Consider the following 20,186-nt stretch of genomic DNA (forward strand, 5'->3'; position numbering starts at 1 on the left):
CTGAAAAAAGTATTTTCCAAATTCTGCTCTGGCGTGTTCCATTTGCTTAACAAAAAAAAAAAAAAAACAACGGGATGGGACGCAGCAGAGCAAAGTGGAACGATCAACGTATTTACTGGCTACATCGGACTTCAAAATTGTTGTAGGAGGACATTTTTATTTCTATTGGAAGTTACTGCAAGCGTGAATGTTATTATTCCTCGGCAGAAGGACTTGAAATTGGATGCTCATGCATAGTAGCTGAATCAGAAATAATAAAATTTGAGTTTATTACAATACAGGCAACAGCTTTTCTCTAAAACAGATGCTTGTTTAGCAATGTTAAGACTTTATATTGTCGATTATTGTTGCAATGAGTGGTTGCTGTCAAGGTTATTTTTTTTTTAGAGGGCATAAAATGGTGTAATCAAATTTGCCAGATTTTGTTTTTTTGCATTCCCATTGGTCTTTGATCAGTCTCTTAATAGCTTTTCCCGCTCTACTTCTTTATCTGTGTACATTTGCCAAATGAAGACAGCTTTTCAGGGATCTGATGAAATGCCTTCTTGCTATTAAGGTGTTTCTCAAAAATCCCCACTGTAGCTATCAGGATTAGAGTAGTGGCGGGATTCAATTTTTTTTACTACCGGTTCTGTGGGTGTGCTTTGTGGGCGTGACAGGGGAAGGACACTGCAAAGTCCCATTCCCTCCCCACCCCACTAACCTGCTTTCCAGCTTCATTCTCCTGTTCAGGGCAACAAAAGAAGATCAGCTGGGAAGCGGGGAGGCAGCAGGGGCGGGGCCAGCCTATTTACTGGTTCTCCAAACTACTCAAAATTTCTGCTACTGGTTTTCCAGAACCTGTCAGAACTGTCTAAATGCCACCTCTGATTAGGAACAACTCCTTAGAACAAGCTTCAAAAGAACCAGCAACTAGGAGGAGCCTTTGAAACCTACCAACTTCGTGCAAGTGAATTTCTGCTCACCCAACATAACTTCCCTTTCCTTCCTTCCTGGAAGGAAGTGGAGAGGGAAAGGAGCAGAGAAAATATACAGCAAATAATTCTTGTTGCCTATTTGTAAGAATGTGCATCTGTTTCTAAAGTTTTTGATATAAATTGTAATAATGTGTGTGCAACTCCTAAGTTTAGATAAAGGCATTTCCTACAACGGAAACCATTTGTGTGCTTTAAAAGTTTGAACTGTGCTGCTTCTTTGGAGAAACTAAAGTCTAAACTACTCGAAAAATGATTAAAATTATGGAGTTGGTAAGAGTGATTAAAGCACCAGGCTAGAAAGTGGGAGACTGAATTCTAGTCTGCCTTAGGCATGAAAGGCAGCTGGGTGACCTTGGGCCAGTCACTTTCTCTCAACCCAACCCACCTCACAGGATTGTTATTGTGGGGAATATAGGAGGGAGAAGTAATATTAGATATGTTCATCACCTTGAGTTTTTTGTAAAAATAATAAAGGCATGATACAAATAAGCAAACAAACTCTAACAAAATCATTGGGATAAAATGAACAAACAAGTAAATAAATACAGGTAGCCCTTGACTTAAGACCACAATTAGAATTTGAAAAGTCATCATTAAGTGGTACAACCGTTAAGCAAGACATCACATGATTCTGACTTGCAACCTTCCTTTCCTGCTTCCTCATTGGCTTTGCTTGTTGGAAGCCATCTGGGAAGCCCCACAAATGGTAATCACATGACTGTGGGAATGCTGCAACAGTCATAGGAACTGGTTTTCAACACTATCGTAACTTCAAATGGTCACTAAATGAATGATTGTAAGTCAAGGACGACCTGTAGGCAAGCAAGCTATCATGCATGCCCAGGAGCAAAGAGGAAGAATGATGTTCATCTTTTGAAAGAAGTCAAATAAATAAGCTATTACTGGGTCATATCACAGCCCCAAATAGTGTGGAAGTTTATGTTCAGTCAGTAGCACTTTATCAAAAAATGTCATGTCCCCAAATACCATCTCCTATGGAATCATGATGTTTATGTAGGTCATTAATTATATGAGAAGTAGCTTACAGGAAAAGCTTAAACAAAGTAACTGTTAGCTGCCATCTTAAGCTTGCTTGTGTCTTGCTACCATGCGGTGATAGTCTGCCATGAACGCTGGGGAGTGTGTTTGTGAGGGGGAATGCTTGGGGGAAAATGAAAGCAACTGCTGTACTTCCCTGAGAAGCTGCCTCAAGGTCATCAACTGGGAAAAGAAGGCAGCTGCATACTAACTGACTGTTCTGAAAACATTTTGCCTGAACCTGATTGGTCATGGGGTGGTCAGTGATGGGACTGGGGGCGGGAAGTTGAACTTAGGGATTTTAGTGCAAGATTCTCAGTTCTGGTATGCATTACTGCACTACACTTGACTTCTAATAAAATTATACCTTTCTCAGAAAATGGAGCCAAGGATTGTTTCTGTTTAGAGGTTTAATGGTGTTAGGTCTGACATTAACTGTAATTCAAGGGCCAGATCAAACATTTACTGGGCAGCAGGTAAGAAAAGTACTTGGTTTGCCTTGTCATCACACCTCATGTCATGGGTGACTCAAGCACTCATTTTCCCTTTCTTCCCATTAAGAACAGCCTGAGTCAGGGCATGATATAAGTGCATCACACAATGCATTTCCTGTGCCAGGAGAGGAAAGGATGGAATATTTCCTCCTCTTACCACAATGAGAGCAGAGCTGGCTGTGTAACCATCTGAATTTAATTGCCAGTTCTTTAATAACAGAGTTCTTAGCTCATTATCAAATGCACCTTTCTTTTCAAACTGTGGTCTGTGGAATTTGAATTTCTTATTTGCTGCTTATACCTGCATAGGAATTGTTTCTCTGAATTTAAAAGAAAAACAGTATCAATAAGATTCCAATGGTAAACATGTAGTTACATTTGCCTTGAATAATGTTGAAATTATGATCTCCCTTTAATGTTTGAAAAATCGAAACCCTGATACTCTGCATAGCAACTGTCCCTATATTTGTTTTAAAAAAAGGAAGCAACAGCAGGTGACGGAGAAAAACAGTCCTCATACTTACAAATAACTATTATTTTATTCTGCTGACCAAAGTGAAACAGTGATACAAGATATTTAAAAAACATAAAAATAAAATAAAGGTCTCAGGCATATATTATTTGGTAAACTGCATGAAGCACTGGAAAAAATGTCAGGGCATTTATTGAAAGCCTGCGTGAAAATTTGATTTATTAGAAGGTGCTAGCTAATTACATTATCTGTACTAAATGAGAAAGCTTTAACCTTTGGCTGAGGATTAGCATTTCCACCGCCCTGAGAATAAGGGTGCCAAAGGATTCAAGAGAGCTAGGAGAGCTTTGTTAGGAAAAGCAAGCTCATTTACAAGTCAGAAGTAATTCCTTACTACTACCGCAACCATGCAACAACTACTTTAAAAATCACCCTGCAAATCTTTGTAAAGTACACAGAATCCCCATTCCACTAGGCCAGTACAAGGTTAGCTGAAACCCCGCTTAGGTTGGTGTTCCAGTCGAATAACTGAATCAAGCAGCTCGGTACTGGCTTAGGCAGATTGATAACATCCTGTTTAATGAGAAACAGTCTGTAACTTTTTCTATGAGATTCTTGTTTGCTTCCCCACATATCCCTTAATTCTAGCTATATAGGAAAATCCACATTGTATCTTAATTGGATCTGAATGGAAACAGAATGTATGCATTTTAATCCCAACTCTACCTTCGAAGTTTCTCTGGCACACATCTGAATTTGTTATTTCTGATTTCCACTGGAATAGAATATATTTCCTCTATTCTAAAACCAAGAAAGGAAACATAACATGGTCCTCAGTTGCTGTGGCCATTTTTCCTCTCCCCAAAACATCTGAATTTAGAAATCCTGGGAGACTACCTTACATGTGATTGAGGATAAAAACACCTAAATCTCACAAGGTCTTTTTTTAAAAAAAAAAAATTTTCTTTGCTGAGGTTATACAGGCAGTTCTCCATGTACAACCACAATTGAGTCCAAAATTTCTATTGTTAAGTGAGATATTTGTAAGTAAATTTTACGACTTTTCTTGCCACATTTGTTAAATATGCAATTGTTACATTAGTAAGACGGTCATTAAGTGATTCTGGCTTCCTCATTGACTTTGCTTGTCAGAAAGTCACCTGATCCTGGAACACTGCAACCATCGTAAATATGACTCAGATGCCAAGCATCTGAATTTTGAGCACGTGACTGGGGATGCCACAACAGTCGTAAATGTGAAAAACAGTTGTAAGTCACGTTTTTCAGGGCCATAACTTTGAACAGTCACTAGATGAATTGTTATAAGTCGAAGACTACCTGTTGAGATTAAAAAAACCTAGTACAAACTAAGAAAAAGAAAGGAAAAAGCATTCATCTGAAACACTCAAGTGGATTCTGACCAATAGATCACAAATTGAGACCCACTTGTCTAACACCATTGTAGATTGTAACTAAGCCTAAATGTATTTTGTGCCACATGCCCCAGAGAATCAGATACAGCAAATTTTCGATTTTGCTGATAAAAACTGAATGTCAGGTACTAATGGATTTCATGTGAAATAACAGATCTACTGCAACGCTCTCTACATGGGGCTCCCCTTGAGATGCACCCGAAGACTGCAGCTGGTCCAGAATGCGGCCGCGCGGGCTATCATGGGGAGTACTAGATACTCCCACATAACACCTCTCCTGCGCGAGCTGCACTGGTTACCTGTGGTTTTTCGGGTGCATTTCAAGGTGTTGATTACCATCTTTAAAGCGCTCCATGGCACAGGACCTAGTTACCTGTGGGATCGCATCCCTGCGACCAATTCGCTCTCACAGGGAGGGACTCCTCCGGGTGCCGTCCACTAAGCAATGCCAGCGGGCGGCGCCCAGGAGTAGGGCCTTCTCTGTGATGGGCCCAACCCTCTGGAATGACCTCCCCCCCCGATATTAGAACCACCACGGATCTCCGCTCCTTCCGCAAGAAACTCAAGACCCACCTGTTCCAATTAGCTGGCCTGGCCCATTTATAGTCCTATTCCTTATCCTCCTGGCAGTTATTTTTAATTTTGGGGTATATTTTGGGGTAGATTTTAATGTTGTTTCTAATTTTATTATTACTGTACAGTTTGTATATCGCCTCCTCTATGTATATATATGTATATGATGTTTTAACTCTGACTGTACACCGCCCCAAGTCCCTTCGGGGAGAGGGAGCGGTTTATAAATCTAAATAAAGTAAAGTACAGATCATGCTTGCTCTTTGGTGAAGCTATCCGAACGATATTTGCCATTTCCTTGAAACAATGGACATGCTTTTGAGCATGCTTCCTGTTTGAATTTTTGATGAAATTATTATCACGAGTGCTACTGTTTGGGAAAAGTTTATAACAAAAGCTTCAAACATTCAGTCAAATATGGCTTGGCTGGCAGCAAAAAAACCCAGTCAGATATTGACGGAGGTTTTCACAGCTGAGATCTGTCAGGCAAAATTGGGCTAAACCCAGAACACTGCCCAAGACAGTTAATATTTGAGTAAAACAAATATTAGAGATGATTGACAAATTAGAACCCAGAGGCTCTATTAGTCATCCAGCCATGGACTAGGGGGACATTTTGACAGCAGAAAGATTTCATAGGAAGAGATTTTCGGAGGGGGTAATTTATATTGGGGGATGAATCTGATGAAGAAATAGATAAAAAATTTTTTTAAAAAAAACCTCTCAGAACCCGAGTTAGCTATCTTTAACTTTACTAGTTTGGAAAGAATTGGCAAATGGCTGCAAAAATGCTTTCGTGGATTCAGTTGTAGGAACTCTACAACATTTAAGTATTATGGCGTCAGTTTTTCCCGTGCTATCACAGGTATTGATCAACACTATACTATAAAATAATGTTGGATATTACTTTGCATAAATTAATGTTGGGTATTACTTCGTTAGTTTGCTAGTAAGGGCAGCCTGCTTAGTTTCACACCAACTATAAAAGAACGTCTAGAACTTGCCAGGATCCTGATATTGTAGTGCTAATATAGCCACACCATGTAAAACACAAATGCTAGTGCTTCCCATCTCAACACTTACTGTACGTAGTTTAAAATATACCTAATTGATATATTTTTAAATTCTGATGACATTGACTAAATAATTGGTCAAAGCCTAGCTCCGTGATGGCGAACCTATGGCACGTGTGACACAGGTGGCACGCAGAGCCCTCTCTGTGGGCATGTGCACCATAGCCAGCTGCTCTTCGGGTTTCCAGCACACACATACACGCCAGATTAGCTGGTCTTTGCAGGCGCGGAAAAATGGCCTGAAAACAGCCCAAAAAAAATGGCTGGAAAACGGCCTGAAAACAGGCAGAAAAATGGCTAAACAACAGGCATGTGTGTGCTGGCCAGCTGGTCTTTGTGTTTCCGATGCTCTGGTGCACACACATGCATGCACATTTTGATTTGGGTACTCAGTGCCGTTAGGTTTCACCATCACTGGCCTAACGCATTTTCTGCTTTCCAATATTGTCTTGATTTTATTCTGGACCTAATTTTAAGTTTTTTATGATTTGCTTAACTCCCTAGAGCCTTGGGAGTAGAAAATATATGACTGAACGAACGATAAATAAAATTTGTTTATTATAAATATAAATAAATAAATTTTATTTATGAATAAATAAAAACCCGTTCAGCAACCACACATATCCACTCACACAATGGCAGAATTTAATTGCATCTCCAAAACAGGAAGGAGGGCCTTAAGAAGAGGATGACAAGAAGCTCTGATGCAGGCAAATAAGCTCCCTTCAGGAGGGCAACATACCCTTTGCTACTCTTGCTTCAGGGAGATTAAGAATATTTTTTGGCTAAAACATTCATTGTCCATGGGGGGGGGGGGGGAACCCCAGACCCTATTTCACACGTTTGTTCCTTTGAATTAAAAGTGACTCTTGGCCAACGCTTGGATGAGTCCTGTGATGTTTTCTTGACAATAATTTTGGAAGTGGTTTGCTGTTGCCTTCCTCTGAAGGCTGGGAGTGTATGAAAGTCGCTCAGTGAACATCATATCTAAAGCAAGACTGGAATTCAATCTCTTTGTTTCTAGTCTGAGGACCTTTCAATGCTACACCAAATTGAGTCTTATTCCAGTCATGCATATTTGTAACTTGGGAATTATTTCAGCAACCTTTCCTTCGTAGAAACAGCAGAAATGAAACCAGAGGAGGGCTGCACTTTCGATCACAAGCGGCTTGCTGGTTGTGAGTGCGCGTGCGTGCACGCTATAGCGCTTCACTCGCATGTGCCCCTTTGGGAGTGAAACGGAGCTTCAAAGAAGCAGGTAATCAACTCAGGCAGCTCCGGTGAGTAAAGCAGGGGCGGCGCGAAACTCAGCTGGGCAGCGAGGGCAGAGGGAACGAGCCAGAAAGTTAGCTATAAATGGATAGCTTAGCACCAGGGTGGGCGGGCGGGCGGACGGGCCCAGCCAGCGATCAAAGCTAAGGGTTCACCCAAACCTGCGCATCCACGCAGTAGCCCACCACTGAATGAAACCTAGAATGCAACAAGATCTGCATTTCAGAGAGTGTTAGCACAAAACCCACACTGGTTTAATTCGTATTCCTGTTTTCGCCCTTCCTCCAAATCCCACCCTTCAATCTTCAAAAGCCTTTTTGAACAGAAATTAAACTTTAAAAAGGGATGATTAAAGTAAATAATTATAATGAAATAGTGGGAGGGGGGGGGAAGATATTTTATAAAATCAGTGTTGGTGGAAGGCAAAGGGAATAAACCTACTCAAGAACATATGTTGTTTTTGAGGATATAAGGGCCCAATTGAAATATATTGTATATCTAAGAAATATTAAGGGGGGGGGGGGAAGGAAAGGTCTCCAGGGTGTGGGGGGTAAACTGTAATAGGTATTTTTTCCCTTTTTCTTTTGTCTTTCTTTTTTTGTATTCAGTTGTATATGTATTGTTTGTACTATTTGTGTTTTTTTAAAAAAAAACATTTAAAAATAATTTTAAAAAAGGCTTTTTGCAAGCTTGGGAGACCAACAGGATTGGGCTACATGGCCCTGTAACTCCCATAGATCTAAAGTGCAACTGTGACAGCAGCAGTTTCCTTCGCTTCAGTTTCAGGACTCCGTTACATGGATCTGAACTCTAAAGAAATCCCCTTTTTTGGGAGGCTATCAAAAGGGCATCTGTGAAAATCATTAGTCTGCTCTTCCTCTACATTTGGAGACAATCACTACAGAAGCAGCTCTGGCTTTCCTGCTTCCCCCATTCAAATTCTCAGAAACAACAGAAGCTTACAAAGAAGCGGCAAGCCACTGTGTAAGTTGCGACGGAAACACAAGAACGGAAAAATATCTGCTCCCGGAGAGATGGCACATGCTACTCATTGCTTCGGTGCCACTACCCCTGCTGAGGAACTCTACTCAGCGTGCAATAAGGCAGAATTCCACCCCAACACATGGATATGTGGTTTTGATAGCCAACAGACCATCTCAAAGCATCAAGGCTGATAACTATGGGCAAGGTTCCCAGCCAAGAGGACTCTAAGCAGCTGTCTTTTCAGAGCGTATAAATCTGCAGCCAAGAGAATCGGATATTATTTTGCTTTTTCAGTGGGCTAAATGCTTCCAACACTGCAAAGACTAGGTAAGATCGGATGCCAGGCATAGAAAGACATCCTAGGCCTAAGGTGATATATGAAAACAGGATCTGCGAGCATTTTTATGGTAGGCACACAACTACGCAGCTTGTAATGACAGTCTTCATTGTGAGTACAAATAAGGAAAGCATTAAGTTGCGGACGGCAGCAAATCAGCACTCTTTGGTCCCTAGGCGAATACAAGAATTGTATTCACATTTCTATAGACCACATGAATGAGCAGCCTTTTGAAAGTTGGTAGCCACAATGGACAGGCCATGGCTTTCTTTGATTTCTAGATTTCCAATGAGGGTTTTTGGAAGTTTAACCATTTTATAAAGCCTTAGTAAGGCTACACCTGGAATACTGCATCCAGTTTGGGTCACCACATTACAAAAACAATGTTGAGACTTTGGGAAAAGTGCAAAGAAGAGCAACTAAAATGATTAAAGGTCTGGAGATTAAAACATATGAAGAACGACTGCAGGATTTGGGTTTGGCTAGTCTAGAGAAAAGAAGGACTGGGGGTGGGGAACGGACGGATGGACGGACAGGACAGCAGTATTTCAGTATTTGAGAGGTTGCCACAAAGTGGAGCGGATCAACTTATTTTCCAAAGCACCAGAGGTCAGGACAAGACACAATGGATGGAAACTAATCAAGGAGAGAAGTAATCTGGAGTTAAGGAGAAACTTCCTAACAGTGAGGACAATTAACCAGTGGAACAGCTTGCCGTTAGAAGTTGTGGGTGCTTCATCACTGGAGGTTTTTAAGAAGAGACTGGACAGTCACTTGCCTGAAATGGTATAGGGTTTCTTGCTTGAGCAAGGGGTTGGATGAGAAGACCTCCAAAGTCCCTTCCAGCTCTATTCTGATTAAGCTTTCTTAGGGTTTTTTAAAATTATGTTTTCACGTGATTCCTGTCTTAGAATAGTTTCCAGCAATGATAGTCAGAAGAGTAGGGATGGGGAAATATGGCCCTTTTATGACTTGTGGACTTCAATTCTCAGAATTCCTGAGCCAGCCATGCTCAGGAATTCTGGGAGTTGAAGTCCATAAGTCATAAAGGGGGGGGCATCATTCCCCATCTCTGATCTAGAGCACTAAAAACAAAAGGTTTAAGCCACAAGCTTCTGCCACCCTTCTATTCTCTGGATGCTGAATATTGACACAAGATCATGGATGACACGATTCTTGTATTCTCCTCGGCACCATGTTTTCCAGTGAGTAATGCAGGAGCAACACGCAAAGATCTTGGAAGGGTCACTGATACATTCTTGTAAAGTTCTTTACCTCTATGAAGGACAATATGGTCGATCATGTTCCGTTTATATTTGGTGTGGTAGAGACAGAGAGGACAACGGAGATCTTTGGGTCCTTCCTCTGGAACTGCTGAATGCCCAGCTTCCACATGCATAGTAAAAGCAGATCTACAAACACAGAAAGTAGTACACAGGCTCAGATATAAGTGGAGAGAACCTTAACCCTTTGAATATTTTTGTATGTGACAGAAGTTACATATATCGACATTTACAGGCATGCTATACAAATTTGTCAAGACAAATTTCCCCGACTTAAGGAACAGTGGGTTTAATATTCCCAGGAACTGATAGAAATAAAAGCTAGGTCTGGCTCACGTTAAACAATAATGGTTTGTGACAACCCAGACATTATTTTGTAAACCATGATTAAAGGCTTAGTACAATTAGTTCTTTATTTATTCATTAAACCACAGTGATAACAAACTATAGCTTAGGTGATTAATGAATTCAGCCACATTTTTTACTTACTTTGCTCTCTTTTTTTAAAAAAAGGTAGGATTAAATGTTATGTTAACCAATATTAACACAGATTAAACCTAATTAGAATTATATTAATGAATATTGGAATACAGATAATCCTGCGATTTACAACCACAGTTGAGCCCAAAATTTATGTTGTTAAATGAGACATTTGTTAAGTAAATTTTGCCCCATTTTACGACCTTTCTTGCCACAGTTGTTAAGTGAATCACTGCAGTTGATAAGTTAGTAACCTGGATGTTAAGTGAATCTGGCTTCTCCATTGACTTTGCTTGTGAGGAGGTCGCAAAAGGGAATCCCATGACCCTGGGACACTGCAACCGCCATAAATATGAAGCAGTTGGCAAGCGTCCGAATTTTGATCATGGGGGATGCTGCAAAGGTCATAACTGTGAAAAATGGTCATAAGTCACATTTTTTCAGTGCCATTGTAACGTTGAACGATCACTAAATGAAGCGTTGTAAGTTGAGGACTAGCTATATTCAATAGATCAATGTTACATTGGTGCCAATTTCAAATATTTTAAAGCAAAAGTATAGATGACCGGCATGTATCCCAAAAGGGAGCTGGGTGGGCATGTACAGTATGGCCACAGAAAGGCATTTTAAGGGGAAAAAAAGAATTCATCTCGAAATAGAAAACTTACCCATTAACCGTGTTTCTCAATCCTGGCGACTTTAAGTCCTGTGGACTTCAACTCCAATTCTGGGAGTTGAAGTCCACAGGACTTAAAGTCGCCAAGGTTGAGAAACACTGCATTAATCCATAATATCAATCCATCCATATAAATAGAACGGGAAATCCATATTGTCCTGATTTAGATGTCTGTACATACAGTACCTCACATGGTTGTCAACATGTGTTTATGCACAAACATTACTGGGATGCAAAAAAACATGTTTTCAAAGTAGAAATTACCCAGATTGTACCTGAATTAGGATCTATTCATGCAAAGTAACTGCAGGTTCATATACTTTATATATCAGGACATACACCTGGCAGAGTGTAACTCCATTTTCACAGTTTTATCCAAAAACTCCAGGAACCATTTGTGAAGTTTCTTTTGAAAAGCATTAAAACCAACTTTAGGGAATTCAAAACTTAAGAGAAGGAAGATTTTGCTGACTGCAGAACCCTACAGAGAGTCAATAAGAATTCGCTATTATATTCCCCTAGGCAGGTTTCTAAATCCTTCTCCCTTCAGGGCAAATGTCAACTTTAACTAAAGAGATAAGGTAAAAAGTGCTGTTGGAAGAGCTGTGTTCGCAAAGTCCCTCCCAGCCTATGCACACATAACTTTACTGAAGCTGCAAATATACAGTGCAGTACAGGCAGCGCCTGGGTCAATGGTGTCAAACTGGCGGCCCACGGTCCAGATACGTCATGCTCCGCGAAAGGAAAAACGTCACGATACGTCAGGTGACAGCTACGTGACACAGTGAATTTGACACTCATGGCCTATTTCTACATGACACTGTTCTGACTTAGGCTTCCCAAGATCATGAAGCAGACTCCTCGTCCTGAGAAAACCTCTTTTATTTAGGTTAAAGGGAATTCCTCTCCAGCAAAGTCCCGGCAAACAGTCTTTCATGCGACTTCACAACTACAGACCTTTATCAGGCTTGGAGAGTTGCCAGGCATCAATTACTTGGCAAGAAGTCAGGAACAGATCTTCACCCTAATGAATTGAATTAATTGTCTCCTGCAAACTCCTCTCGCCCTTCGCTCCTCTTTATTCCCTATGGGGGGGGGCATTCACTGTCCACCTGTGCCTTTACTCCCGAATCAACCCTTGCTCCTTAGATGTTTCCTTCTCCTGGCAGCTTTGTGCATATGCACATCGGGAACAGGCTCCAGTTGTTCTTCTGCCCCACTGATATCTGACTGCGAAGGCAGCTGATAACTGTCGGACAGCCCTGGCCCCATCTCTGCCTCCGACACAGAACCCTCATCAGAGCCTTCCCTAGACTCCAGGACTGGCCCATGTTCCTCCCAACCTCCTCACTGTCTGAGTCTGCCACCAGCACTGCTGGCCACGGGCGGGCCACAACAGACACTTTTGCAATCTTTATGTTAGAGTGAAGGCCATAGGAGGACTAGCCTAGGCAGCTGTTTGCAAAAGTGTGCCTCTTTCACACACCAACAGGTTTTCACACTTTTTCTGCCCTATGCATATTTCAGCAGACAAGAGATTATCCATAAGCACATCGCCCTTTGCAGCTTGTGCTGCCCACTCGATTGTGTTCCTGGATTATAGACAGAACCATACCAAGAACCCTAAATAGAAAACACAGCCATTTAAAGATATTTTGAATGTTTGGTGGGCAAACAGCCCTTATAGGATCAGTCCCCCCAATGACAAAGTGGATTTCAGGAGGAAGTAGCTTATTGCTTTTCACACTTCACTTCAGTGGTGGGATTCAAACTTTTTTACTACTGGTTCTGTTGGCGTGGCCTGGTGGGCGTGGCAGGGGAAGGATACTGTAAAATCCCCATTCCCCCCCCGTCAGCTGGGACTCGGGAGGCAGAGAGTAGATGGGGGCGGGGCCAGTCACAGGTGGTATTTACCGGTTCTCCGAACTACTCAAAGTTTTCGCTACCGGTTCTCTAGAACTGGTCAGAACCTGCTGAATACCCATCTCTGCTTCACTTCACATGGAAAAGAGTGAAATTATAATTCTAAGCATATGTAGTCTATTGCAGAGGTGGGTTCTGGCAGCCGCTACTGCCGCTTCACTCATGGTTGCGCAGCAGACGTGTGCTTGATGCACACTCATGCACAGTACTATAAAAATGCTTCTGCGCATGCGCAGAAGCCAAAAACAAGATGGCGGTGCCTATGGACCACCAGGCTGAACCGGTCCAAACTGGTAGAAACCCACCACTGGTCTATTGGATTAAGTGTTCAAATTTCTGTAGGTATTTCTAGCAATGTGGATTACGGTTCTCTTACTTGTTTCTATCATCTTGTCTCAGACTCTAAAACTAAAACAGCAATCCTGTAAATCCAGTGTCTAGGAATGAATCCAGCATGATATCCTTCTGAGCTGATATTTATCGGGTTGTACAACAAAGCAAATATTTTTATCTATTTTTCTACAACAAGGACTAGAAGCATGTTATATCTTAGTACTGCTAATAAACAAAAGGGTGCGTTTGCAGCATTTAGTACAAGAAGAAGCTTCCCCTCCCCTCACTGTGTAAATGGGACATAAATGTCAAGATATGGAGGCTGAAGTCACAATACAGAAATAGAGGGAACGCAGGTCTACTGACAGAAGCTGAGCCACTTCGGGTGTTTCAGACAAGAAGCACCAACGATGAGCGCTAACACTAACTTTATTTTAAGATTAGAGTAATATAATTTTTGCAAGACTGAAAATATCTCTCCCCTCTCCCTTACTTTTACTCTTCTGAAAACTAAGGTAGGTCCCTCCTGAGATGCTTTCTCCAGACTATCTCTTCTTTGGACTCACTTATCAGACTGTTGTCTAGACCAAGGATCTCCAACCTTAGCAACTTTAAGACTTATGGACTTCAACTCCCAGAATTCCTCAGCAAAGCTGGCTGAGGAATTCTGGGAGTTAAAGTCCACAAGTCTTAAAGTGGCCACGGTTGGAGACCTCTGGTCTACATTATAGTTCTTCCTCCTGTCTCCCAAGGTTATTCCAACAGACCGTGACAAATTGTCAGGATTAAACGCATAGCTGCTGACCTGGCAACAGACCCACCCTTAACTCTCCAGTGTAGCAACTTACTTAAAGCCTGTGTAAAATGAACAGTCTTTGCACTTGAACAACTTCTTCCCTCCATGTTTGTCACGATAATGACGGCGAATGCTCTGTATGTAACCCGAAGTGAATTCACAAAATTCACAGTTAAGGATGGCTTCGGCTTTCTGGTCTCCTCCAGAAAGTGGGACGGGGCTAATGTTGTTATTATTTCTTGCCAAGGCTGCGGACTGATAGTGGTTCAGTTGTTGCTGGACATCAGGAGGCTCTGAATAGGAAGAATCTGCAAGGGAAAGTAAACAACTATTTAACATTAACATCCAAAAGGGGAGAGAAGGAAGGAGGACAAAGGAAGAACTGACTCTGAAATTTAAATGCAACGCTAGATCAATGCTGCTCTGCTAATTTTTTTTTTCCATTGGTTATAGGAAAGTTGGTTCTTATTGGTTGAATTATTGTTTTAACATAGTTGACAGCCAACATTATGTATTCATTTGCTGCTTGGGCAGACCGGGTCCAAAAAGATGCTTAAACATACTTTTAAATGTAAAGTAAGGTATGTAACATGTAACTGCAGCACACAGTGAATGTTATCAACTTCAACTCATGAGCCAGATGTGTAGGTGTCCATATTTATCCACATTATAAAAAACACTGTAGCCTATTTTAGCACCTTAAAAATGAAAGTGCTCTTGAAGTGGATCTGGAAGCTACAATTAGGGCAAATCAAAACGATAGAGACTCTTTCAAGTTGAGTTTGACTCGTGGTTATGGCATAGAGTGTTCTTGGCAGCAGTAAAAACAAACAAAAAGGCTTATCATTGCCTTCTGTTGTGATGTTCTTTCAACTTTCAATCTAGTCTAAAGCCCTGGGATTTTCTAAATAGTCCCCATGCTAACCAAGTCCAACCTGGCTTAGCTTCAAAACATAGATAAGATCAGCCAAGTGCTGCCACCTACTGAAATACTGAAGAGTATTGCAGCCACATTGTAAACTGGAATTGTTTGATATTGACATTATTTTCTGCAAGTTTATTTTTGGATTGAAGTTGCTGGTTTTAGCCCGGAAAATTCTACCAGGCTCAAGATAGAAATACAACATATAGAATACTGCCTCATAACTTAATTTTCAGGTGAAAATTAGAATTATCTCTCTCTTTTTACTTTAAAGTAAGTCTAATTGCTACCAAAAGGAAGATCCAAGTACACATAATATAATACTTTTATTAAAGTGCGGACATCTACCTTTTCTTTTAGGGATATTGGAGATGGGCTGCAAAAAATGAGGATGATCATTAGATAGAAGGAAAGGATTAAGAGTTTTTCTAACAATTTCTGTATCTTTATCACCATTGAATGATCAGATCAATTCTGGCGCAAAGATTTAGGAGCCCTATCTTTTACAAATAGTCCTTGACTTACAAGCATTCATTTAGTGACCATTAGAAGTTACAGCAGTGGAAAAGTGACTTACAACCAGTACATGTAATAAAGCCATCACAATCACATGATCAAAGTTTGAACATTTGGCATTTTATTTATGATGGTTGCAGCATCCTGGGGTCATGTGATTTCCATTTGAACGTTCCCAGCTAACTTCTGACAAGCGAAGTCAATGGGGGAAGCTGCATTTGCTTAATAACTGCGTAATTCACTTAACAACTGCTGTGATTCATTTAACAACCATGTCCAAAAAAGGTCACAAAATTGTGCAAGGCTTCCTTCACAACTGCCTTGCTTAGCAATGGAAATTCTAACTGTGGCTGTAAATCAAGGATTACCTGTATGAAATAAGCACATATAGAAAATACTATATGAAGACTGAAAATGAAGGAGCTTGCAACAGGAAAAACATCTGTCTTATTCCAGATTCAGTATCTCATTAAGAAATGTTATTTTTTGCAGATTTTACTCCAACGAGGAAGGAAAAACTTATATGCATTATCAGCAGGCAAGCTTTACTTATAAAATTTATGTTATACAGGTTGTCTTCAATTTATGACCACAACTGAGCTCCAAATCTATATTGTTAAGTGAGAAATTTGTTAAGTGAATTTTGCCCATTTTACGACTTTTCTTGCCACATTTGTTAAGTGAATCACTGCAGTTATTAAATTAATAACATGGTTGGTAAGTGAATATGGTTTTCCCTTTGACTTTGCTTGTCAGAAGTCACAAAAAGTGATGACATGACTCCTGGACATTGCAACTGTCATAACTGAGAGTCAGTCAAGCATATAAATGTAAATCATGTGACCACGAGGATGCTACAACGGTTGTTAACATGTGAAAAATGACCGTAAGTCATTTTTTTCCAGTGATGTTGTAACTTTATAAGTCGAGGATTACCTGTATATGGGAATACAGATATAATTAAAGTGGGAGGCTACAAATGCTGATCAAAACTACTGCAACATTATAATTTCAAAAAGAGAAAGACATTTAGAAACTTTGTATTTCATCCTTTAAAACTATGTCAAAATTAGTCAAATCAATATAACCACAAATAAAAAGGACTTTTAATTGAAGCAAACAACAGTGGAAAATAAAAGGAGGAAATATAAATTACAATCTGAAGTAATGAAGAGAGATGTCTAATTGCTACAGGCTAAGTTTATGATATTTAACCAATTTGTAAAATCACCAAAAGGGGGAAAAACCCTCTAAAGTGATTTGCACGACCCTATTAAGGTCACTGATGAATGAAGAGCTTGCTAGTCCCTGATTCATTCATTCAGGGAGTGGGTAATAAACTATAGATGGATTGTGGCTTCTTTTCTTGGCTTGTCCTGAGAGAAATAACCTAGAATCTGTTTAAACAAACCACATTATTTGCTTGGGGGGAAAACCGTTAAGCATAATTATAACACTGTTTAATTCATTAAGGTAGACTTGTGCCAACTGGCTCAATTTAATTCTTGATAAGAAATTTTCTTTGATTAACTACTGTTACAGAAAGAAGAACAAAATAACAAAATGAAGGACAAAAGAAGTAACAATGGTTGAATGGACCTTTCTCGGCTTCTAGCAATTCAAATATATAGGATTTTAGAGGGATGCCCCATAATGAAGTTTTTCAGTTGTTCTTTAGATAGCTCCCTCTGCTCATAAACACTATGAATGTCAATTGTAGGTTCAAAACCTCGGGACACTACTAAGTAGTTTATCGAGAGGTGGGTTACTCCCGGTTCGGCCTGGAGCGGCGAAAAAATAGAAACCCACCACTGAGTTTATCTCTGCTCAAATAGATCATAACACTAAAATTAATTCTACAGCACCATAAAACATGCCTTGATATTTGGGACATGAATCCTATTTTGGGGTTTTAGTTTTAGGTCACGTGTCTTTAGTGTTTGTAGTAGAAGAGGTATAAATTAAATGGCATCCATACAAGCAAAACACAGGTCTTTAAGCCAGTTTCTAATTTATTTATTGTGCAAAGGGCAAAGCAAGGTGGTCATGTAGAGATTTTAATGGGCCATAAGTTTAAATCACAGTGTAATATATTGCTTTCTTCCCTTAAGTCTAGTTGTCTTATTTAAATTTCTTTCCTTAAAATGAAGACAAAGAAAATTAAATTGCCAAAATCTTAATCCTGGAATTAAGACTGATTGAGGATATATAAAACTGCTATATAACTTAAAACACTTCAGTTTCCATTTCCAGATGAAAAGGGAACACATGTAGTCCCTGACTTATAACCATTTGTTTAGTGACCATTCAAAGCTTTTCTCAAAGCACTGAGAAAAAAAGTGACTTATGATTGGTCCTTGCACCTATGACTGTCACAGCATCTCTGGTCACATGATCAAAATTTGGATGCTTGACAACTGGCATCTATTTATGATGGATGCAACATCCTGGGGTCGTATGATCGCCAAACTTCCAATAAGCAATGTTAATGTGGGAAGCCAGATTTGCTTAATGACTATGTGAGTCACTTAACAGTTGCTGTGATTTACTTAATAACTGCAATAATTTGCTTAACCATGGCAAAAAAAATTCGTAAATTCAGGTGCGACTCACTTAATGACTGCTTTGCTTAATAACAGAAATTATAGTCCCAATTTTGATCGTTAAGTTGAGACTACCTATAGGAGAAATGAAAATTTCTACCACAAAGGCATGCTTCTTATATTCAGTGTGCATTCAACAGTATACAACTCAATATTTGGCTGTATTCCTCCCCATTCCATTCCCACAAATCTGCAAATAACATCAATTTTAAAACCTGTTTGTTTTTAGCTAATGCTTTTTACAGCTTCCTCCTGAAATTTTGCTCTGCTCTTGTACAACGTTTCTTTCAACTTTTGCTAATTTTTACGGAAATATTTAGTCAGAATATGCAAAATCCCTGTTTAGAAATGAGTTTATAAATCGTAGAATCCAGAATAGAACAAATTGCAATTGGCCTTGTATGAATCTGAGCAAAAGTATTGACACTAAGTGAATGTGGGTTTAGTGGGAGGTCCATAGAAAACGCTTGAGTTTTCTAACATACAATATGTGCTCCCAGCAAAAGATCTAAGACAGGCAGAGAGAAAAGAAAGCAGTATTCCAAAGCAGTATTCCAATGCAGCAGTATTCCAACCAGCAATAGCACTTAAAGCTTATATACTGCTCCATAATGTTTTCCCAGCACTCCCTAAGCGGTTTAGAGTCAGCATATTGTTCCAAACAATCTGGGCTTTCATTTTATCCACCTCAGAAAGATGGAAGGCTGAATCAACCTTGAGCAGGTCATGATCGAACTCCTGTTTATGGGCGGTGTTAGTTGACATACTGCATTCCAACCTCTGCGCCACCACTCCAAATGCCTTTATCAGAAAAATCTGGGAAAGTAGCGTTTACTAATACCATTCAATGGAGTTGTGAATTAAGCACATGGCTGTAACTCTTGAAAGCAACTGCTTCTTTTCCTGGGACGATGAGGCAGGTGCAAAACAGTCACATGATTTCTAGGAAGAATGGCTGCTTTAAACAATTATGAGCAATTGCTATGTTTACCTTCCTCCAGCCACCCAATTATCTTTTCCAAATTATCTCTGCACTGTCCCAAGATCTACTTTAGTGCCTTTAGAAAGAGACAAAATTATTTTATCTAACTAATCTACTTGACGCCCGCAGCTGCCGAAGTTCTTTCAATTCTGATGGCTTTCCAATTCTTTACTGATTCTTTTAAATCTTCTTAGATATGCTCATGCTTTGTACGTCATTGCTATTTAGGTGTTTATATTCAGAGTTCAAGTATCATTTAGAGGTCCAGTACAAAATTGCCCCACGGGCTTCTTTTTACATATGCACAATAGCATCCTGTGCATTACATTTTATGAGTCATGAAAGAACCATTTCTATTTTAATTTGGAATGGCATTTTTTACATTTCTGAAATTATACCACAGCCCACACTAAAGCATTTCTAACAATCCGTAAGGCACCCAACCTCACTTGGCTCTCAAGTGGTGAATCTTATCTCCAAGAGTACTTCAGGCAAAGATCCTGGACCAACAGCTCTCTCTTTAAAACTCACAAGTGCTTGCTCTGCTTTGGAATAGGAGCAAAGATATATGAAAACAGGTTTCTGTTTAGCATCTTCATATGTGAATTTCATATTAGTCTCAAAAGACTTCAGTCTGGGCCAGTCTCCTTGAAACCCTTCCCCTTGAAAACATTTCCTTCCTTCTGGATATACTGAAGAAAACAAGCAGCTTTTTAAAAGCTTTAGTCAATTCAAGGCAAATAAATACTGTGCTTTTATTTTATAGGGAAGAATGAAAGCAAAACACCCTTCTGAATAAAATCTAAGGATAGGTCATAAGAATGAACTAATAGTATAATTAATCAGATGAAGTATTATCAGAGAAAAAAGATGGCAGACATGGCTCCAAATAGCAAAAAGACTTGCTTTAAAACACATTCAAATATCAGAAAGGATTTTTTTCTTTCTATTTTTTCCTAAAATTTGACACACACACACCTCCCCCTGGGTAAGGCAGGCAAGAAAAAAACCAGTGAATG

At 39.9% G+C, this 20,186-nt stretch overlaps 1 protein-coding gene across 19 annotated transcripts in view; it reads right to left on the reverse strand.

The window, feature by feature from the left end:
- Positions 1-20,186, reverse strand: part of ZNF462 (zinc finger protein 462) — a 163,782-nt gene that overhangs the window by 17,111 nt on the left and 126,485 nt on the right. For all 19 annotated transcript variants that reach the window (XM_081940203.1, XM_081940207.1, XM_081940205.1 and 16 more), the window contains 2 exons: positions 14,197-14,452; positions 9,929-10,065 (listed from right to left, as the gene is read on the reverse strand). In XM_081940203.1, coding sequence (XP_081796329.1) covers positions 9,929-10,065; positions 14,197-14,452 — 393 coding nt within the window. The remainder of the gene's footprint in view (positions 1-9,928; positions 10,066-14,196; positions 14,453-20,186) is intronic.

This window comes from Natrix helvetica (genome assembly GCF_964273705.1).
Source record: "Natrix helvetica genome assembly, chromosome: 2".
In the NCBI taxonomy this organism is placed as follows: domain Eukaryota; kingdom Metazoa; phylum Chordata; class Lepidosauria; order Squamata; family Natricidae; genus Natrix; species Natrix helvetica.